The sequence below is a fragment of the Salvelinus fontinalis genome, chromosome 1 (assembly GCF_029448725.1).
Source record: "Salvelinus fontinalis isolate EN_2023a chromosome 1, ASM2944872v1, whole genome shotgun sequence".
NCBI lineage: Eukaryota > Metazoa > Chordata > Actinopteri > Salmoniformes > Salmonidae > Salvelinus > Salvelinus fontinalis.
The window spans coordinates 33,408,521-33,432,757 of record NC_074665.1 but is presented as its reverse complement, the minus strand read 5'-3'; the positions used below and the strand labels follow the sequence as shown (position 1 = coordinate 33,432,757).

Here is a 24,237-nt window from a genome sequence, read left to right as displayed (position 1 = left end):
TCTCAAATCCAGTGCAAAGGCATTTTAGAAGCATTGCCTCTATAGCTAATACCGGACACTCATTCATTCTTCATCACGCAGTCTTCTAAACTCCCGACTCCATTTAATGCCAAGATATTTCTATTTATTTTTGATTATACTTTGTAATGCTTTTTGTGACTCGGATCATAATTACCGTTACAGTCTACCAGGTTGTGCGATCCTCGTAATGTTACGTGTAAAATACAACTAATGGGACGCAGAATTAAATGTACTGTATATCACACTCGCACAAATGAAGTTATTTTTCGTATTTCCGTTTAATTTCTTTCACTAGCAAATGCGAGTGAACTGCTGGCACTTTAGAGCCCACTGAATTTCCATCTTATGTTCACTAACGTTAGCTTGAAACCATTAGTGTTTACCTTTCCACAACACACGGAGTCGAAGGGATTTCTCCATGTATTTACTTACAGTTGACATTCGGCAAACTCAGCATCATAACAAACAGGAGGCGCAGACACCGGGTAGCTACGTCGAATAATTATGTTTTAATCTCTATGTCCGTTGACACAAACTCCATACACGTCTGTGTGTTGCAGCTCGAGAATCCGGATGTTAGATTTACTCAGTGGATTTATTTTTTATTAAAATGTAAATAAAATGTAAATAAATAAATCAGGCCCTATTAATTTCGGCGTACTTTTTACTCGGATCTCGTACCTGCATACACGGACAGAGAATTGCGTAGTTGGTACGCAAAATGCGTGCGTGTTGGCAGGTCTGCTTTCGTCAAATGGAATTTGAGGTGGAGTAATTTTGCCAGATCACGGTCGAGTTTGAATGTAAACTGTAAGGGATGAAGATATGCAAGTGACAGGGAGACACTAGACCTCATTTAACAAACATTGATGATGACAAGAAACTGAAAGCTGACGTAGGCCTGATTTCATCTACTTTGGATAAACAGGTAGCTAACTAATGGAGTGAATAGGGAATATTTCCCGTAATCCGTCCTCAGAAAAACAGTCACATTTCCTCTCTGTGTTACAAAGGAAAACCCGTTTGCTGTGCAACGCAATAGAAAACATTTAGCAAATTTATTAGGAACATATTACTTACACCAATATCTTATTTAGTGAATCAACAGTGTAGAAAAACAAATAGCCTATATTTGGAAATAAACATTGTGCCATGGATTAGTAAATGAAAAATCAAGTTAACATAGACAGATTATTAAAATAGTCTCATTTTATGGTGGAGTCTGTTGCGGGAAATCTAAAATGCAATTTTATTTACTCAACATAAACTAAATATTTCCCCAACAGCAGTAAATGGCAAATATGTATAATGCGAGTCATTACTACTTCCCTGATCAACGACCACAACCAAAAGTATTGTTCCACTCCTCATAGAGCTCCAGGTCTTTGGCTGAGACGCTGGGCCTCACGACCCTCAGGGCCTCCTGGAAGTCACAGTGGAGGATGGGCCGCACCTGGTCGGGGGTGATGGTGGCAATGTCACTGAGCTGGATGCTCCTGATGGGGCCTAGCGCTGCCTCCCGGCACAGTCCTGTCATATCGGCCCCGGAAAAGCCCTTCGTCCCTGTGACCACGTTCTCCAGCTCTTCCTCTTCCAGCTGGCTTTTCTCGCAGGCCATGAGGCTAGAGACTATCTGCCGTCTTGCGGCTGCCTCGGGAAGGGGTATGTAGAGGCGTTTGGCAAGGCGGCGCCGAGCCGCCTCGTCTATCTCCTGAGGGCGGTTGGTGGCCCCCACCACCAGGATACGGTCGTCGGCTGAGGTGGCCGCCCCGTCCAACTGAACCAGGAACTCAGTCTTTATCCGCCGGGATGACTCGTGCTCCCCGTCCGTACGCTGGGACAGCAGAGAGTCTATCTCGTCGATGAAGATGACTGCTGGCTGGTGGCAGCGGGCAATGGCGAAGAGTGCTCTCACCATTTTCTCTCCCTCCCCCACCCACTTTGAGGTGAGAGAGGAGGCGCTGATGCTGAAGAAGGTGGCACCTGACTGGCAAGCGATGCACTTCCCAATCAGAGTTTTTCCTGTCCCCGGGGGCCCGAATAGAAGGATGCCTTTGGGTGGACCACGGAGGCCAGTGAAGATGTCAGGCCGGAGCATAGGCCACACAACAATCTCCTTGATGGTGGCTTTGGCAAACTCCAGGCCAGCAATGTCATCCCAGGCTACGGGCGGCCCGTGGTCCATAATTTCACTCATGATCAGCTCGATGATCTTTGGCTCAAAGTTTTTCAGACGCTCGTCAACTGGCTGAGTCTCCTGGCCATTGTTACTCCCGACCCCACCCTCCTTGTCCTCCTGCCTTGGCATTGGGGACACAAATTTGGAAAATGTCCCCCGTGGCCTGTTGGCCCCCAGTGACTTCTTCGTGGCATTCCCCATGGCAACCACCGTCCCAGGTGGCTGCTGAGCTCTCTGGGGCTGGTGGGAGTGCTTTTTCTGCTGATCAACAATAAACTGCTCCCTTGCCGTTTTGAAGTTAGTGCCACCACCACTTTGGTCTTGCCCTCTAGATGCCCCCCCTCTGCCACTCTCTCCACAGGAGTTATAGAATGTCTTCCTCTTGGAGGGGTTAGAGTTGAAGAAGACAGATTGGTTCGCTTCAGGGCCTGGGTTTGGATGTGGTGGAGCTGAGGAGTGCTGGCCAAACAGAGACTGAGCACTTCCTGAGGGGCCAGCAGAGGAATTGGGGTGGCTGGGGAATCCCTCAGGGCCTCTTGGTCTCTCTGCAGTAATACTCTGTAAATTGCTGAAAGTGCTGTTGCCCGCAGCCTTGGGCCATGATGTGGGTCCCAGGGGTTTGAATGGAGGCTCTGCAGCTCTGAGTCCAGTGGAGGAAACAACAGGCAGGGAGCTGCCTCTGCTCTCTTGTCCAACAGTGACGTCAACATCTGCAGGTGCCACCAGGGACTTTCCACCCCCTGTCCCAGCCTGAATCATCTTCTGCACGCATGGCAGCTCCAGCACATTCGCAGTTGTCAGGGACGACTCCCATTTGTCACTGTGGTTCCTCTGACTGCGGGCCAGGTGCAGTGCGCTCTCTGCATAGTTGTTAAGCCCCGTGCGAGGGTCGTCCGAGTCCAGCACTGCGGCATAGCGCTCAGAGTAAGTCCTGAGCAGGCTGGCCGTGCCGGCCTGAGAGAGCTGGGAGCTCGCCCATGCATATTGAATGGCGAGGATGTGCGCCCGATAGGCGTCTGCCGTCTGCTCAGGTGCGCAGGTGCCAGATGAAATGTCAAAGGACCTCCTCTGCCACTCGCCTAGGTGTGCACCACTCATGCCTGGCGTGCTCCAACCTGTTTGAGAAATGGGGGACAGGACTCATTAAAAATGCATGACCCAAGAAGCAGCCAGGCAAACAACAACACACAGAGAACAGTAATTTTATAAATTCCATGAGCCTCAGTAAGTTGTGTTGACAGCCTGGTCTCATAGACAAGATTTAACATAGTAAATCTGGGACACTCATTAGTATGATATGTTACGTTTGGTATGGTTACATTAAGACAGAAGGTTACTTAAGGCAAAAACGAAAGAGGGTGGTTGGTCAGGGTGGGCGTATAACGCAAATGTCTTGCAACCCAAAGGTTGCCCATTCGAATCTCATCACAGACAACTTTAGCAACTTATTACTTTTCAGCTACTTTAAAACTACTAGCATGTTAGTTAACCCTTCCCCTAGCCTTAACCAAACGCCTAACGTTAACCCCTAACCTAGCTAACATTATCCACCTAGCTAACGTTAGCATTAGCCAGCAAACCACCTAACTAATGTTGGCTACAACAAATTGGACTTCGTAACATATTATACGAATTGCAATTTGTAGTAACATATCATACGAAATTGATGATTGACATCCACAAATAAATACATACTCGTCATAAGACGGAATTCCCCTCGACGAAATTGGGGAAAACTAACAATCTTTCCCATTGAACCACATTGTAACAGAGCAATCTTTGTAATAGTAAAAGGCGTTATCGCCTGTAACCAACTGCTGAAGCATAGTAGCTATAGAAAGCTACCGATTCTCGACTTCGGCGATGTCACCTACAAAATAGCCTCCAACACTCAACAAATTGGATGCAGTCTATCACAGTGCCATCCGTTTTGTCACCAAAGCCCCATATACTACCCACCACTGCGACCTGTACGCTCTCGTTGGCTGGCCCTCGCTTCATATTCATCGCCAAACCAACTGGCTCCAGGTCATCTACAAGTCTTTGCTAGGTAAAGCCCCGCCTTATCTCAGCTCACTGGTCACCATAGCAGCGCCCACCCCTAGCACACGCTCCAGCAGGTATATCTCACAGGTCACCCCCAAAGCCTATTCCCCTTTTCCTTCCAGTTCTCTGCTGCCAATGACTGGAACAAACTGCAAAAAATAAAAAACAATCACTGAAGCTGGAGACTCATTTCTCCCTCACTAGTTTTAAGCACCAGCTGTCAGAGCAGCTCACAGATCACTGCACCTTTACATAGCCCATCCAACTACCTCATCCCAATACCGTATTTATTTATCTTGCTCCTTTGCACCCCAGTATCTCTACCTGCACATTCATCTTCTGCACATCTATTCACTCCAGTGGTTAATAGTTATATTGTAATTACTTCGCCACCATGGCCTATTTATTGCCTTACCTCCCTTGCACACAAAGTATATAGACTTTATTATTGACTATGTTTGTCTATTCCATGTGTTGTTGTATGTGTCAAACTGCTTTGATTTATCTTGGCCGGATCGCAGTTGTAAATGAGAACTTGTTCTCAACTAGCCTACCTGGTTAAATCAAAGGCGAATTTAAAAAAAGAAAAGATTATTCAGCCCGTTATAGCAAGCCAAAATAAGTTCAGGAATAAAAATGTGCTTAACAAGTCACATAATATTTTGCACAGACTCACTCTGTGCAATAATAGTGTTTAACATGATTTTTTAATGACCACCTCATCTCTGTACCCACACATATCTGTAAGGTCCCTCTGACAAGCAGTGCATTTCAAACAGGACCAGGGAGGTTTCCCAATGCCTCACAAAGGACAACTATTGGTAGATGGGTAAAAAAAATAAAGCAGACATTGAATATCGCTTTGAGCATGGTGACATTATTAATTACACTTTGGATGGAATACCAATACACCCAGTCACTACAAAGATACAGGCGTCCTCCCTAACTCAGTTGACGGAGAGGAAGGAAACCGCCCAGAGATTTCCCCATTAGGCCAATGGTGACTTTAAAACAGTTACAGGGTTCAATTGCTGTGATAGGAGAAAACTGGGGATGGATCAACAATGTAGTTACTCCACAAAACTAACATAATTGACCAAGGGAAAAGAAGGAAGACTGTACAAAATAAACAAATATTCCAAAACATGCATCCTTTTTGCAAAAATACTGCAAAATATCTGGCAAAGCAAGTAACTTTTTGTCCTGAATACAAAGTGCTATGTTTGGGGCAAATCCAATACAACACTAAGTACCACTCTCCATATTTGCAAGCATAGTGGTGGCTGTATCATGTTATGGGTATGCTTGTAATAGTTAAGAACTGGTGAGTTTTTCAGGATAAAAAAAATGAAATGAAGCTGAGCACAGAATCCTGGAGGAAAACCTGGTTCAGTCTGCTTTCCACAAGACACTGGGAGATTAAATAACCTTTCAGCAGGACAATAAACTAAAACAAGGCCAAATCTACACTGGAGTTCCTTACCAAGAAGACAGTGAATGTTCCAGAGTGTTAGTTTTGACTTAAATCTGCTTGAAAATCTATGGCAAGACTTAAATGGTTGTCTAGCAATGATCAACAATCAATTTGACAAAGCTTGAAGAATTTTGAAAATAATAATTGGCAAATATTGTACAATCCAACTGTGCAAAGCTCTTAAGAGTATTACCCAGAAAGACTCACAGCTGTAGTCACTGCCAAAAGTGATTCTAACATGTATTAACCCATGGGTGTGAATATTTACGTAAATTAGACATTTCTGTATTTAATTTTCAATACATTGGCAAAAATATCTAAAAACATGTTTTCACTTTGTCATTATGGGGTATTGTGTGTAGATGGGTGAAATTTTTTAAATATTTTTATACATTTTGAATTCAGGCTGTAACAAAATATGGAATAAGTCATAGGGTATGATTACTTTCTGAAGGCACTGTATGCCCTTTTAAGAAGTAATTTCCCCTTTAAGAGCTCTGACGCAGCTGCGCCTAACAGACAATTGATGCTTGATCCGAAAATGTGGTCGGCGGCGCCGTATGGATGGTGTGACGCAATTACCAAGCCTCCAGAGGATAACAGAGGCCGAATGGTGCTGCGTACTGTATCGCCGTGTGCCTCTCAATTTTTTTACATTGTGAAGGGCTCCGTATAGCTCCGCGTTGACATGATTGGTTAACAGTAGGTGAGGGCGAGAGGTCCGGTATGAACAAACAGCTCTGCACTGCTCGGCAAAGCGCAAGAAGTATGAATGCCCTGACTTCTGCAGAGGTAATATCACCGTAAATGCTGCACGGCCAATGTAGACGTCGGAATGACCATGCAGCGCCTTTAAAAAAGGGGTCTATAGACGATAGCAAAGAGGTCCGACGGAGCTTAGAGCAGTGTGGAACAACTGGAAACTCGGAAATCTCAGACTTCCGTGAGTTCAAGACAACTGGGAACTCGGGGAAAACGGTCATCCAATTTGGGCTTCTTTCTGGAGCTCCGACCTGAAGATCAGACATCATTATTCGACCTAGTTTTTTTGGTCACCCCCAGAGTTCCCAGTTGTCTTGAAAGCACCATAAATCCAGAGAATGCCAGACTTTGATGACAAATTATTGAATATTGTAAGAGCTTTCATTGTCTGCTTATATGCCTCCTTTATTTATCCTACGATTTTGACTTGGTGCCCCCTGGGGGAATACTGTAAGAACGGCCCATGTTCTGAATTCTGTCGCTGTACATTTCAAAAGTGCTGAACAAATTATAGTTATCAAGTTATATTGACTGAATCCGTCCTAGCTCGCTCATTAACATCTTAAATCGAAATTACGGATTGCCTCTTATCCGCTTGTCGTTCCCTTATGCCATAGTTTGTACATCTCAATTGTCAGTAAAAACCACATTTGCTTAGGCAAGTCAGCCATATCAGCCATGTTTTTTTTTTTTTAAGGCAGTAAATGAGGCTGAATGAACTGTTTTGCTGCCAGAAAAGGCTCTGCTTTATGTAGGCCCTAACAGTTTGTGGGCACCGTTTGTCACGGTTATAGTGCAATGAATATATGGTTTAGTGTTGTGTAGTGGCTTTAATGGCATGCATCTAAAAAAAAAAATCTAGATTTTGCCCCACCAAGATTTACATGCTAAAATTGCCACTGCAGCTGAGGATCCTTTGGACACCGACATTAAGCAGCAGGTGGATGACTTAAAGAAATGATAGCAGGAGTTACAGAAACAGCAGCAGAGTCCAGCAAAGGCCATCTACAATGTCATAGTACCATGGATGGTGTCTATTACTGCTGATCAACATCTCCCATTTGTCTCACAGCAAAAAATGTTGCATGCTTTCTTTTTCTTATTCACACGTTATGGTGCTTGGGTAATTTACTGGGGGGGGCTAACTTGTCTCCCCTGTATTACTTTGCACTATTTCTCTCTGGTGCTAATAAATTCATATCTTAAAAAGTATTTGTCTGGTTATTTGTAATTGTGTTTGAATGAGTCACTCAGTAAAATTGTACTGCTTTGTACATAAGCTATGTAGATGAGGGCTTGGGGGTCTAGCCTTACTATCTACAGCTATCTACAGTACCTAGCTCCACTCCTATTCCCCAGGCGCTCTCTTTTGATGACTTCTGTAACCGTAATAGCCTTGGTTTCATGCATGTTAACATTAGAAGCCTCCTCCCTAAGTTTGTTTTGTTCACTGCTTTAGCACACTCTGCCAACCCAGATGTTTTAGCCATGTCTGAATCCTGGCTTAGGAAGACCACCAAAAATTCTGACATTTTCATCCCTAACTACAAGATTTTCAGACAAGATAGAACAGCCAAAGGGGGCGGTGTTGCAATCTACTGCAAGGATTGCCTGCAGAGTTCTGTTTTACTATCCAGGTCTGTTCCGAAACAATTTGAACTTCTACTTTTAAAAATCCACCTCTCTAAAAACAAGTCTCTCACTGTTGCCGCCTGCTATAGACCACCCTCTGCCCCCAGCTGTGCTCTGGACACCATATGTGAACTGATTGCCCCCCATCTATCTTCAGAGCTTGTGCTGCTAGGCGACCTAAATTGGAACATGCTTAACACCCCAGCCATCCTACAATCTAAGCTTGATGCCCTCAATCTCACACAAATTATCAATGAACGTACCAGGTATCACCCCAATTCCGTAAACACGGGTACCCTCATAGACATCATCCTAACCAACTTGCCCTCCAAATACACCTCTGCTGTTTTCAACCAAGATCTCAGCGATCACTGCCTCATTGCCTGTATCCGTAATGGGTCAGCGATCAAACGACCTCCACTCATCACTATCAAACGCTCCCTGAAACACTTCAGCGAGCAGGCCTTTCTAATCGACCTGGCCGAGGTATCCTGGAAGGATATTGATCTCATCCCGTCAGTAGAGGATGCCTGGATATTTTTTTTAAATGCCTTCCTCACCATCTTGAATAAGCATGCCCCATTCAAGAAATGTAGAACCAGGAACAGATATAGCCCTTGGTTCTCTCCTGACCTGACTGCCCTTAACCAACAGAAAAACTTCCTATGGCGTTCTGCATTAGCATCGAACAGCCCCCGTGATATGCAACTTTTCAGGGAAGCTAGAAACCAGTATACACAGGCAGTTAGAAAAGCCAAGGCTAGCTTTTTCAAGCAGAAATTTGCTTCCTGCAACACAAACTCAAAAAAGTTCTGGGACACTGTAAAGTCCATGGAGAATAAGAACACCTCCACCCAGCTTCCAACTGCACTGAAGATAGGAAACACTGTCACCACCGACAAATCCACTATAATTGAGAATTTCAACAAGCATTTTTCTACGGCTGGCCATGCTTTCCACCTGGCTACCCCTACCCCGGTCAACAGCACTGGCCTCCCCTCTGCTACTCGCCCACGCCTTCCCCATTTCTCTTTCTCCCAAATACAGTCAGCTGATGTTCTGAAAGAGCTGCAAAATCTGGACCCTTACAAATCAGCCGGGCTAGATAATCTGGACCCTTTCTTTCTAAAACTGTTGCCACCCCTATTACCAGCATTTTCAAACTCTCTTTTATGTCGTCTGAGATTCCCAAAGATTGGAAAGCAGCTGCGGTTATCCCCCTCTTCAAAGGGGGGGACACTCTTGACCCAAACAGCTACAGACCTATATCTATCCTACCCTGCCTTTCTAAGGTCTTCGAAAGCCAAGTCAACAAACAGATTACCGACCATCTCGAATCCCACCATACCTTCTCCGCTATGCAATCTGGTTTCAGAGCTGGTCATGGGTGCACCTCAGCCACGCTCAAGGTCATAAACGATATCTTAACCGCTATCGATAGGAAACAGTACTGTGCAGCCATATTCATTGACCTGGCCAAGGCTTTTGACTCTGTCAATCACCACATCCTCATTGGCAGACTCAACAGCCTTGGTTTCTCTAATGATTGCCTCGCCTGGTTCACCAACTACTTCTCTGATCGAGTTCAGTGTGTCAAATCGGAGGGTCTGTTGTCCGGACCTCTGGCAATCTCTATGGGGGTGCCACAGGGTTCAATTCTTGGACCGACTCTCTTCTCTGTATACATCAATGATGTCGCTCTTGCTGCTGGTGAGTCTCTGATCCACCTCTACGCAGACGACACTATTCTGTATACTTCTGGCCCTTCTTTGGACACTGTGTTAACAACCCTCCAGGCGAGCTTCAATGCCATACAACTCTCCTTCTGTGGCCTCCAACTGCTCTTAAATACAAGTAAAACTAAATGCATGCTCTTCAACCGATCGCTGCCTGCACCTGCCCGCCTGTCCAACATCACTACTCTGGACGGCTCTGACTTAGAATATGTGGACAACTACAAATACCTAGGTGTCTGGTTAGACTGTAAACTCTCCTTCCAGACTCACATCAAGCATCTCCAATCCAAAGTTAAATCTAGAATCGGCTTCCTATTCCGCAACAAAGCATCCTTCACTCATGCTGCCAAACATACCCTTTTAAAACTGACCATCCTACCAATCCTCGACTTCGGTGATGTCATTTACAAAATAGCCTCCAAAACCCTACTCAATAAATTGGATGCAGTCTATCACAGTGCCATCCGTTTTGTCACCAAAGCCCCATATACTACCCACCACTGCGACCTGTACGCTCTCGTTGGCTGGCCCTCGCTTCACACTCGTCGCCAAACCCACTGGCTCCAGGTCATCTACAAGACCCTGCTAGGTAAAGTCCCCCCTTATCTCAGCTCGCTGGTCACCATAGCAACGCCCACCCGTAGCACGGCTCCAGCAGGTATATCTCTGGTCACCCCCAAAACCAATTCTTCCTTTGGCCGCCTCTCCTTCCAGTTCTCTGCTGCCAATGACTGGAACGAACTACAAAAATCTCTGAAACTGGAAACACTTATCTCCCTCACTAGCTTTAAGCACCAGCTGTCAGAGCAGCTCATAGATTACTGCACCTGTACATAGCCCATCTATAATTTAGCCCAAACAACTACCTCTTTACCTACTGTATTTATTTTGCTCCTTTGCACCCCATTATTTCTCTCTACTTTGCACCTTCTTCCACTGCAAACCAACCATTTCAGTGTTTTTTTTTTACTTGCTATATTGTATTTACTTCGCCACCATGGCCTTTTTTTATTTTTATTTTTATTTATATATATATATATTTTGTTTGCCTTCACCTCCCTTATCTCACCTCACTTGCTCATATTGTATATAGACTTATTTTTCACTGTATTATTGACTGTATGTTTGTTTTACTCCATGTGTAACTATGTGTTGTTGTATGTGTCAAACTGCTTTGCTTTATCTTGGCCAGGTCGCAATTGTAAATGAGAACGTGTTCTCAATTTGCCTACCTGGTTAAATAAAGGTGAAATAAAAAAATAAACAGCTGGACAGCCATTCTCACCCATTTAACATAGCAGGAAAGATCTCATTGAAAGGCCATGACACGACCCAAGTTAAGGTAAATGCCTTGAGAGTCTCCCAAAAAATATGAAAAGCTTTCTTGGCATTCTCTTAACCAGCTTCATGAGGTAGTCACCTGGAATGCATTTTAATTAACAGGTGTGCCTTGTTAAAAGTTAATTTGTGGAACTTAATGCATTTGAACCAATCAGTGCTGTCACAAAGAAGGGGTGGTATACAGAAGATAACCCTATTTGGTAAAAGACCAAGTCCATATTATGACAAGAACAGCTCAAATAAGCTAAGAGAAACAACAGTCCTTCATTACTTCAAGACATGAAGGTCAGTCAATGTGGACAATTAAGAACTTTGAAAGTTTCTTCAAGTGCTGTCACAAAAACCATCAAACGCTATGATGAAACTGGCTCTCATGAGGACCGACACAGGAAAGGAAGACCCAGAGTCTCCTCTGCAGCAGAGGATAAGTTCTTTAGAGTTAACTGCACCTCAGATTGCATCCCAAATAAATGCTTCACAGGGTTCAAGTAACATACACAACTCATCATCAACTGTTCAGAGGAGATTGTTTGAATCAGGCCTTCATGGTGAAATTGCTGCAAAGAAAACACTACTAAAAGGACACCAATAATAAGAAGAGACTTGCTTGGGCCAGGAAACACAAGCAATGGACATTACACTGGTGGAAATCTGTCCTTTGGTCTGATGAGTCCAAATTTGAGATTTTTGGTTCCAACCGCAATGTCTTTGTGAGACGCAGAGCAGATGAACATATCTTTGCATGTGTGGTTCCCACAGTGAAGCATGGAGGAGGTGTGATGGTGCTTTGCTGGTGGTACCGTCTGTGATTTATTTAGAATTCAAGGCACACTTAACCAGCATGGATACCACAGCATTCTGCAGCGATACACCATCCCATCTGGTTTACGCTTAGTGGGACTATCATTTGTTTTTCAACAGGACAATGACCCAACACACCTCCAGGCTAAGTAAGGGCTATTTGATCAATAAGGAGAGTGACGGAGTGCTGCATCAGATGACCTGGACTCCACAATCACCCGACCTCAAACCAATCGAGATGGTTTGGGATAAGTTGGACCGCAGAGTGAAGGAAAAGCAGCCAACAAGTGCTCAGTATATGTGGGAACTCCTTCAAGAATGTTAGAAAAGCATTCCAGGTGAAGCTGGTTGAGAGAATGCCAAGAGTGTGCAAATCTGTCATAAAACCAAAGGGTGGCTACTTTGAAGAATATAAAATATATTTTGATTTGATTAACACTTTTTTGGTTACTACATGATTCCATATGTGTTATTTCATAGTTTTGATGTCTTCACTATTATTCTACAATGTAGAAAATAGTAAAAATAAAGAAAAACCCTTGAATAAGTAAGTGTCCAAACTTTTGACTGGTACTGTACTTGTGGACATGTTTTCAAAACCACACTCCAACATTTACTGTAGGGTTCCATGTGTGAAAGCAGCATCCTGGAAAGACACTTGACCAACTGGTGTGTGGATGTAGTCCTTTGTGTTGTTGCACACGTCTATTGCAACTCTGGTTGACCTTTCTGCCGACATGTTTCTTGGGTCCAGGAAGCTGGTGTCGCCTTGTACAACCTTGTCTCCACTGCTCTGGAAGTAGGTCCCACACAGTGGGTGTGGAGTGGTCAACAAATGTGAGGTGGATGTACCGTGTTGATGAATCTGTGTTGTGTTGTCAGTGTCTGTGGTGCAAAGGTAGTTGTGGAAGGCCACACATGCTTTCGCAATGGTCTCAGCTTTGTCTGGGGCAACCTCAAGGGCTCATCCCAGGATCCTCCATCTTGCAGCAAGGATCCCAAAGCAGTTCTTTGAAATTATTCTGGCTCCTGAGTGGCAATAGTTGTAGATCTTCTTGGCGTCATCAAGGCCAGAAGAACCTTTGAATAAAAGAGTTACCATTAGTATTGAAAAGGACCATGAAAGCTATCAAATGTGTACTATCATAACTGTGTGGCCTATACTTTGGACATAGGACCCATCCTCTTATAGGGATGCCAGATCACTTTTATGTGAGGCATATCATTACAACGTTTATATTGGTATAATTTTCACATATGTACATAGTCACATGTATTTAGCGCATCTTACCTGGATATGGCTGGTACCTTGCATCGCAGACTGCCATCAGGACCATTGAGAAAAATTGATTTTAGTTGTAGTAATCGCTGCCCGAGCTTGCCGGATCTCGGATCTGAACATGTTTTCTGTCGACAGCTCATGCACAAAACGGATCATTCCAGCAGTACCCCGAACCTCTGGCAATATCTGCCCATTAAGCAACAAAATCTTCCTTCAGGACATTCCAGATCGTCATGGAAGTGTGCCACACTATGGCACAAACTGTTGAGATTCCTAACTTATAAACTCTCAGCGATACTTTTCTGTGTTCTGCCACTCGCTAAAAACCCAAAGGGTCACAGACAGCCTTTCTGCAGAACTTACAGGCAAGCTGTGAGTTCTCTCGTGCGAGATGTATGGGGCAAGTCGCTGAAGCAAGTCGGCAAATCTGGCAACCGACACCCGAAAGTATTGAAAATGTCATTAAGCATAGAGTAGTAGTAGTGTCAAAGGTAGTAGTGTCAAAAGTAAAAGTAGTGTCATTAAGCATAGAACACCAGACTAGTCTGGCATGCAACTAGCATTTGTAAACAGGCATATAATACCAGATCCGGAAGTTCAAACACCTTCGCTAGCTAGAGTCAGAGTGCCTCAGCCCCTCTTGAATGGTAAACTACCTTGGCTCCCCAAGCCCCCAGTGGATATACACTACACAAAACAGACTTCCTCTCTGGATGGAACGCAACATAGTCTGCTGCCACCGTAAACCATTATTGAATGCCACAATTGAATGAGTATAGGAATAAACGTGGTAGCAATGTAAAACTGGGATCCCCCCTCTTTAAAAAAACAAAGGCCAAAACTGCTTTCAAAAGTGTTTTCCTCCTGTTTGCTTTAAGAATTGTTGTGCATTGACTGCTTGAACACATGTTTCTTTCCTATGACTCTAGCATTAAATGCGTCTCAAGAAGAATATTTATCTCGCATAGCACACACAACAAGCCGACTAGGTAAATATGTAAACTATTCTACTATGGGGTTGTCTGATTTTGTTTAAGTAACATTACATTGCAAAAAATAGTAGCACTGGAAAGTTACATCCTGAGTGACACAGTATAGGCTTTGAATTACTTTGCCAGCAGCTACAGTAGCCTACACACCGCTGTCTGAGTTGAGCGCATTATTTGACTATTTAATTCCCTTCATCGGAACATCGGAGTGTCATCAACAATCATACGGAGAAAATAAAATATTTGATTATATATTTCGTAAAACAGACATGCTTCTGTCTGTATTAGGCAATGCAATTTCCAAAACTGCACAGAACAAGAAAATTGTGTTTGAAAAAGGTAATGTTTTTGCTGTGAGCCAAGGTGATAATTGGATATTTCCCCCCCGAGGCGGGCGGGGCGCAGACGTTCTGTCTATTATCTGACTGTAAATATACCAAACATAACATATCATACTAATTTGAGTGTCCTGGATCTACCCCCGAGTCCAGTTAGTGTTGAAGAGAACGTCACATTACTTCACTTATTCAATGTGTCATGTCAAGTAGCGAACTTCACATTTTAGCCATATGGCACATTTCCGAACTCCAGTTAGGATTATGAATATAACGTCCGAAAGTGGAAGATAATGTTTTTGGAAAATATTTACCCACTAGCCTGGCGTCACGGTCCTCTAAATTACTGTTGTCATTTGTGTTCAAGGTTGTCTTTTTTTTTTTACTCGCTCCGGGCATATTTTCGTAACACCTGGCTGGATAACGAAGTGCAGCGCGACTGAAACTATATGAACTGTACATTTAGCGGGCACATTTTGCAGGCGACCAGGCTAGGAAAATGGACAGCTTAATCAAAAATAACTGCTTATTCTGTTCACATAGTGGCTAGCAGTATTTCAATCTTCTCGATGGAGCAGTGTGGATAAAGGTAACATTTGGAGTACAGTGGCATATCCCATCCCTGCTTTGAGATACGCGTCGGATCCACGATGTCTTAATGTAATGTAACAATGATTGCGTTCGGACCCAGTGCACGTCGTAAACAAGCGCGGTAGGATCGGTATCTTCTAGCTAGTTAGCTAAGCTAGCTAATTTACAAATTTAACTGGCGTGCTAGACAGATCTCGACTTACCACAGATACGTAACAAACAGTTGTAGCTGGAAAAATAGAGAATAACTTTTTGCACCATGGAAAAGTGGTTATATCCCATTCACAGGCCCAGCTGGTACAACAATGCTTCCCGTCCATAGGAAGAGGAGAAGCGAGAGGTTTTACTCCGCCCACGAAGTGACGAAATGTTGTATGGAGGTAAATTAATTTCGAATTTGGTCAACAATAACATATATTGCTACGTGAGGTTTATTTGTTCGAATATAAGTTTCGTAATGGTTAGGTTGTTACGAATGGAGTGATATAAGTGGACGCACGAGGCATTTTGGCAACTTTGGGTGGGAAAACGACTTTATAGCCCGTTGTCATAGCAACAGATAGGGGACTTGTCAAAGATATTTCACTGTGGAGTGCCAGAGGGCGTAAATTCAGATAATTATCAGATTGTCCGTTCGTAAATTCAGAGCGTTTTTGCTCTCAGAGCGTACATTCGAGTGTTCTGACAACTGTAGTTAAGCACCCAAGCTAACTGGCTAAAGTTAGCTAGCTTGTTAGCTACTTCCAGACATAAATGAGAGAACACCTCACTTTGACCATTTTACTTGCCCTAACAGAGCTGGTTAGGCTGTTTTCATGTTATTCAGAGCGTTGACTTGACTGTAACTGTACTAACTCTTTGCCGATGTTTACTGACACCAGCCATGTTCAACTCATCAGTTATTCTGCGCTCTGGCACACTCAGATTAGAGTGCTCAAAAATCGGAGTAGATAGCCAGAGGAAATTTACGAATGCACCCTTAAGCAATAAGGCCAGAGGAGGTGTGGTATATGGCCAATATACAATGGCTAAAAGCTGTTCTTATGCACAACGCAATGCGGGGTGCCTAGACACAGCCCCTAGCCGTGGTATATTGGCCATATATCACAAACCCCTGAGGTGCCTTATTGCTATTATAAACTGGTTACCAATGTAATTAGAGCAGTGAAAGGAAATGTTTTGTCATACCCGTGGTACACGGCTGTCTGACAATCAGCATTCAGGGCTCGACCCACCCAGTTTATAAAACACATTTTAGCATGGACATTGCCATTGAGGGCTTCCACTATTTTAAAGTAGTCAACTGGGTGGGGATTCCTATGATAAATAAAGAAAAAATAAAGAAGAATAAAATGGACTATTTTTAAATCGAGATAGCTTCAATGCTGTCACAGATGCTATAATGGCACAGATACAAAGATGAGTCCTCTATCTGATGTTCTGAAAGAGCTGCAAAATCTGGACCCCTACAAATCAGTCGGGCTAGACAATCTGGACCCTCTATTTCTAAAATTATCCGCCACAATTGTTGCAACCCATATTACTAGCCTGTTCAACCTCTCTTTTGTTTCGTTTGAGATCCCCAAAGGTTGGAAAGCTGCCGCGGTCATCCTCCTATTCAAAGGGGGAGACACTAGACCCAAACTGTACAGACCTATATCTATCCTACCCTGCCTTTCTAAGGTCTTCGAAAGCCAAGTTAACAAACAGATCACCAACCATTTTGAATCCCACCGTACCTTCTCCGCTATGCAATCTGGTTTCCGAGCTGGTCATGAGTGCACCTCAGCCACGCTCAAGGTCCTAAACGATATCAAAACCGCCATCGATAAAAGACAATACTGTGCAGCCGTATTCATCGACCTGGCCAAGGCTTTCGACTCTCTCAATCACCACATTCTTATCGGCAGACTCAACAGCCTTGGTTTCTCAAATGACTGCCTCGCCTGGTTCACCAACTACTTCTCAGACAGAGTTCAGTGTGTCAAATTGGAGGGCCTGTTGTCCGGACCTCTGGCAGTCTCTATGGGGGTGCCACAGGGTTCAATTCTCTGGCCGACTCTTTTCTCTGTATACATCAATGATGTCGCTCTTGCTGCTGGTGATTCTCTGATCCACCTATACGCAGACGACACCATTCTGTATACTTCTGGCCCTTCTTTGGACACTGTGTTAACTAACCTCCAGACGAGCTTCAATGCCATACAACTCTCCTTCCGTCGCCTACAACTGCTGTTAAATGCAAGTAAAACTAAATACATGCTCTTCAACCGATCGCTGCCCGCACCTGCCCACCCGTCCAGCATCACTACTCTGGACAGTTCTGACTTAGAATATGTGGACAATTACAAATACCTAGGTGTCTGGTTAGACTGCAAACTCTCCTTCCAGACTCACATTAAGCAACTCCAATCCAAAATTAAATCTAGAATCAGCTTCCTATTTCGCAACAAAGCATCCCTCACTCATGCTGCCAAACATACCCTCTTAAAACGGACTATCCTACCGATCCTTGACTTCGGCAATGTCAATTACAAAATAGCCTCCAACACCATACTCAGCAAACTGGATGTAGTCTATCACAGTGCCATCCGTTTTGTCACCAAAGCCCCATATACTACCCACCACTGCGACCTGTATGCTCTCGTTGGCTGGACCTCGCTTCATACTCGTCGCCAAACCCACTGGCTACAGGTTATCTACAAGTCTCTGCTAGGTAAAGCCCCGCCTTATCTCAGCTCACTGGTCACCATAGCAGCACCCACTCGTAGCACGCGCTCCAGCAGGTATATCTCACTGGTCACCCCCAAAGCCAATTCCTCCTTTGGTTGTCTTTCCTTCCAGTTCTCTGCTGCCAATGACTGGAACGAACTGCAAAAATCTCTGAAGCTGGAAACACTTATCTCCCTCACTAGCTTTAAGCACCAGCTGTCAGAGCAGCTCACAGATTACTGCACCTTTACATAGCCTATCTATAATTTAGCCCAAACAACTACCCTCTTCCCCTACTGTATTTATTTATTTTGCTCCTTTGCACCCCATTATTTCTATTTCTACTTTGCACATTCTTCCACTGCAAATCTACCATTCCAGTGTTTTACTTGCTATATTGTATTTACCTCGCTACCATGGCCTTGTTTTTGCCTTTACCTCCCTTATCTCACCTCATTTGCTCACATTGTATATAGACTTATTTTTCTACTGTATTATTGACTGTATGTTTTGTTTATTCCATGTGTAACTATGTGTTGTATGTGTCGAATTGCTTTGCTTTATCTTGGCCAGGTCGCAGTTGCAAATCAGAACTTGTTCTTAACTAGCCTACCTGGTTAAATAAAGGTGAAAAAAAAAAAAAAAGTACTTACTGACACCCCAATAGAAAAGGCTGTAGATGTGCCAAGTGAACCTGCAACCACAACACTTCACTAACACTTTACATAATATATTCTCTAAGCGTTACAGGGATATGGCTCTGAATATATACAGCAACACATCCCCCATAAGCATTTCTGTCTCTTCTATAGATGTTATATCCTTGTATTGCTACGGATGTATCATCAAATTAATTATCTAAGTGAGTCTCAAAAAGGGCTAATATATAAATGTCTGGTGTTAGCAAGTTATTGATTTGATTACTCTAAGACACTTTGTGAATATGGGCCCTGGAAGAAAGCTGTTGCCCAATACCTTGCACAGCAGTCCGTTCACCACAGGACCCTGGAGCAGGGGTAGGCAACCCTGTTCCTGGAATGCCGCAGGTACTGCAGGATTTTGCTTCAACTAGGCACCACACCATGGGTGCGTTCAGCTAGCTTGAACGTTTGTAATGTTGCAGACTGGTTTGTACTGAACGCAATGCTTTCTTAAAACATTCTTATACGTTTTTGACAGGAGCGCAACTTTCACTGTGGATGGGGGATCATGTCCCCCCCACAACATTCTGAAATTGCTTTTTTGTCCCCCCCCCCAGTTTTATCATTGCAATGCGATACAAAAAGCGGCAACGATGTGCTTAAGTACCATGCGGATGCCTTCGAGTGGTTGGGTGGGCTGTTCAGAGGGTTCAGCCTGCTGGATTTAGGACTGCATGGACACTACAGAGCAGGCTGACAGGCTGTGTGAAAGCAAAGCTTCTGGAAGGCAAGCAGAGCAGAAACTGGCTACTCTTTAGTTGACTGATGTAGCTGGCAAGGTAACTGCTGTTTAACTTAACAGAAAAAACGAAGCCAGTGTTTATTCGCAGTGCTGAGCTAGCATTGTAACGTTAGCTACTGTTTCATCCCCTATCGACTGAGGTGAATGAATTAGCTATACTAGCTAGTAGCTACAACAGCCAGGTCAGCTCTATCCTTTAGCTATCTTTCAGATAGCGATATGAAGTGGATATTATTACAATATTACAGCAGTTGTTTGTATGGAAATGTTTTTTTGCCTTAGTTTTTTCCAGTTTGAACAGAAGTAAATTAACTTGGCTAGCTTTCGCCAGTTGATGTACCGTTAGAGAGAAAGAGCTGGCCAAATTTTGGCTAACGTTAGCTATTATTTTTGCCTCACTCACACTAGACCTGAATCAAATGAAACCATCAGCCAAATGATTCAAGATTGATATTCTGATATTTTTCTCAGTGCAATTATTGATCTGTCAGTTTCCCTAGCTAATTCCCTACTTTTCACACTGACATAGTAATAAACAGCTCTAACGTTACAGGCTTCACTGTCATGGTGCACAGTAGAGGTCTTTGTGGAACCAATCTCTTCATTCCGCTCCCGCCAGCCTGCATCTGCAGCTTTTCTGACTCCCACCAGCTACCGCAAGAACTGGTCCCAAACCCAACCGCAGTCCCGCCATGTTATTTTAGCGATGCAGCTCACTTGCCAGTCATGGTCCCAGCAATTTTGCACCCTATAGGCAATATCAAATGCGCAAAAATAACTTTTTTCCCATGGCCCTTACATGGCCCGAACTTCCACCTTGTGTATTCTACTATTCTAACTCAGTAAGTTGAGACCCCGACTGAGTTCCTCCAAAATGTTTTATATTTTTTTCAGTTTTAAAGCAAGTTTTCTGCAATTCTACCATTTTGCCATGGGGTGGAGATAATGTTTTTTCCGTTTTGAAGCTAATTTCCCGCAATTCTACACATTTTGCCGTGACTTAAGCCATGTTAATGATATCTGAGTGAGAGTAACTAACAAAATCAATAGGGGCCCCCTGGAGGTCAGGGCCCCTGGGCAAGTGCAATGCGTAACCGGTCGGTATTTGGACATGATAGCTGTCTAGACTAATTTACAAATAAAACAATTGTTAGCTGACATGGCTAATTGAGTGACTGTCATTGACTGCCATAACCAAATTCCGAACTTGCACCTTGTGCATTCTACTATTCCGCTTATGTCGCTTATGCCTGGAGCCAGCCCTGACTGTACCTACTGTTTTTTTTGTGTCATTAATTATTGTGGCCACCAACAATTGGAATGTGCATGCCACCACCTACTGTGCGGGAGTGTGTAGTCCACAGGAGGTTGGTGGCACCTTAATTGGGGAGGACAGGCTTGTGGTAATGGCTGGAGCGGATATAGTGGAACAGTATTATTCCATTTGTTCCCGTTCCAGACATTATTATGAGCCGTCCTCCCCTCAGCAGAGTTCACTGTTGTAGTCGATCACGTTACACTTACTTTGTGATACAAAAAACAGTGTGCTGGCTGTGGTGAAAAGGGAAGTTAAAAAAGGGGGGGAGATGGCACCACCAACTAACCCTGCACCTATATCCCACTCTCCTATAAAAACATAATGTTAAGAAGCCAACCTTACTGAATGACATATTATTCAGATCACTTTGTATTGGCCTACTACTCACAGGGAACTGAACTCTTATCCTTGCCCATCATCCTCTACTCTCCTCCATGCCTCAGCATACGACACCTTCTGCACAATGACCCTGACAACCTCTAACTGTCTCTATCGCACCCGACACTTCTGATCCCCAGGGAACCCCCACAGTTGACACACAGCTTTTTCCAACGATTCTACACACTGCTTTGTCTCATGCCCTCCTGACCTGCACACTTCTTACATCTTGGAATCAGTCCTTCCTACACACTGTCCTTCCTACACACTGCTGCAACATGCACATAAGCTTGGCATATATTAGGTGGCGTCACTCCTCACGATTCTCGTCCTTCAACGAAGCAGTGATTTGTAGATCTATGTAGCTATGCGGAGGCCTAGATGAGACTTATGTTTAACACTTGGGTAGGATAGGTGTAAAACACTATATTCAAATTGGGGTTGAATCCTGAGCCCTCCCATCTTACAGAGCTCAATGATAGTCCATGGTGCCATCTGGTGGTGAAGAAATGCAGTGGCAAGAAAAGGTATGTGAACCCTTTGGAATTACTTGGATTTCTGCATTAGTCTTAAAATTTGACCTGATCTTCATTTTAGTCACAACAATAGACAAACAACAGTGTGCTTAAACTAATAACACACAAATTATTGTATTTTTCTTGTCTATATTGAATACATCATTTAAGCATTCAGTGTAGGTTGGAAAACGTATGTGAACCCCTAGGCTAATGACTTTTCCAGTCAGGAGTCAGGAGTCAGCTAACCTGGAGTCCAATCAATGAGACGAGATTGGAGATGTTGGTTAGAGCTGCCCTGCCCTATAAAAACACTCACAAAATGTCTGCTATTTACAAGAAGCATTGCCTGATGTGAACCATGCCTCGAACAAAAGAGATCTCAGAATACCTAAGATTAAGAATTGTTGACTTGCATAAAGCTGGAATGGGTTACAAACGTATCTCTAAAAGCTTTGATGTTCAATAGTCCACGGTAAGACAAATTGTCTGTAAATGGAGAAAGTTCAGCACTGTTGCTACTCTTCCTAGGAGTGGCTGTTTTGCAAAGATGACTGCAGGAGCACAGCACAGAATGCTCAATGAGGTTAAGAGGAATCCTAGAGTGTCAGCTAAAGACTTACAGAAATATCTGGAGTCTACGATATGTCAAACACTAAACAAGAATGGTATTTATGGGAGGACACCACAGAAGAAGCCACTGCTTTCCAAAAACAAAACATTGCTGCACGTCTGAAGTTCGCAAAAGAGCATCTGGATATTCCACAGCGCTTCTGGCAAAATATTCTGTGGACAGATGAAACTACAGTTGAGTTGTTTGGAAGGAACACACAACACTATGGGGGGGGTGGGGGGGCACACCAACATCAAAACTTCATCCCAACTGTAAAGTATGGTGGAGGGAGCATCATAGCTTGGGGCTGCCTCAGGGCCTGAACCGCTTGCAATTATCAATGGAAAAAATGAATTACGAAGTTTATCAAGACATTTTGCAGGAGAATGTTAGGTTATCTGTCTGCCAATTGAAGCTCAACAGAAGTTGGGTGATGCAACAGGACAACGACCCAAAACACCAAAGTAAATCAACAACAGAATGGCTTGAACAGAAGAAAATATGCCTTCAGAGTCCTGACCTCAACCCGATTTAAAATGCTGTGGCATGACCTCGAGCAGTTCACACCAGACATCCCAAGAACATTGCTGAACTGAAACAGTTTTGTAAAGATGAATGGTCCAAAATTCCTCCTGACCATTGTGCAGGTCTGATCCACAACTACAGAAAACGTTTGGTTAAGTTTATGCTGCCAAAGGAGGGTCAACCAGTTATTCATATACTTTTCCCACCCTACACTGTGAATGTTTACACAGTGTGTTCAATAAAGACATGAAAATGTATAATTGTTTGTTATTAGTTTAAGCAGACAGTTTGTCTATTGTTGTGACTTAGACGAAGATCAGATCAAATTTTATGACCAATTTATGCAGAAATCCAGGTAATTCCAAATGGTTCACGTACTTTTTCTTGCCACTGTAGCTAATAGCAGAACATTTATAGCGTACTGTGGGAATTCAAATATATTTTGTTTAATTGGGGATAGTCCGGGCCAGTCCAGTAAGTTTAGTTCAAGTCTAATTAGTCAAGTGTAGTCCGCCCAGTCTAGTCAATCAGTCATGTCTAGCCACGTGTCCAAACAGGCTTGGACCCCGGACATTGCTGTGTATTGTCTTTCACTATATGTCTCATAATTTATAAGATCTGCTGGGTATTGATTGAATAGGAGGCAAGCTCAACTGACCATTATTAGGCAATACTCTCAAGAGAATAAGATACGTGAATTCAGAGATTACATCTGTATCCATTTCAAACAAGCAAAATAGAGGTTTCTTTTAGACAAAAAAACAACACTTTCTCTATCAAAACCTTTTGACCCTTAGAACAGACTTTCTAAACCCAGAGGCTCAACATCGCGAGACTTCCAGGAACGCTTGCGAAAGAGACAAAGCAGACCGCTTTGGGGTTTGAGAAGTCAATGGCCATGTTCGAGAGGATCAAAAACTGTAGTGTATCATGGGTAAATTGTGACTGACTTTTCAACAAATAGAGTAGTTATTTATGATGCAAAGTTATTTGTAGATCAGTCAGTCGGCAGCCAATTGAGAGAAGATAAACATTATTCCTTAGTTGTAAATTGCCATAAGTAGTTGAACATGTAATTACTCCAACCTCATAAAATTGACAGACTGACGTTTTTTTTTCCGTAAACAACTTCATATTGGAGTTCCTTTCATTTGACCGCCTTTACATGCGCAGTTCGGCGCAAGATGACTGTTAGACTCGATGACGTGTTTCTGCGCATCAGCTTAGCTAGATCGTCACTAGTTACCACAACTACAAAGTCTGTCTACACGACCAATCAGGTGAGGGAGTGTAATAACACGTTTACCGGTTTCGGTATATTTCGAGTTCAAGTTTTAGGTTCAATGGTGTTTTCAAGACAATTGCGAATTTGGAAAGAAATTAGGTCAAATCATGACGTCAATGATCTTCAGGTCGGAAAGTCTGAGTTCTAGAAAGATGCAAGAGTTGTCGACTTGGAATTCCGAGTTGGATGACCGTTCAAAACTATTTTTCCCAGTCGGAGCTATTTTTTTCCCCCGAGTTCCCAGTTGTCTTGAATGCAC

General features: G+C 43.5%; 1 protein-coding gene across 1 annotated transcript; it reads right to left on the bottom strand.

Annotated features, from left to right (window-relative positions):
* Window positions 1-1,060: 1,060 nt before the first annotated feature.
* On the bottom strand, window positions 1,061-15,565 carry fignl1 (fidgetin-like 1). Its single transcript, XM_055919267.1, has 2 exons — window positions 15,393-15,565; window positions 1,061-3,315 (listed from the first exon to the last, which is right to left on the bottom strand). The coding sequence occupies exons 1-2, from the start codon at window positions 15,469-15,471 to the stop codon at window positions 1,355-1,357; spliced, it is 2,040 nt and encodes a 679-aa protein (XP_055775242.1). The 5' UTR covers window positions 15,472-15,565; the 3' UTR covers window positions 1,061-1,354.
* Between the last annotated feature and the right edge of the window lie 8,672 nt (window positions 15,566-24,237).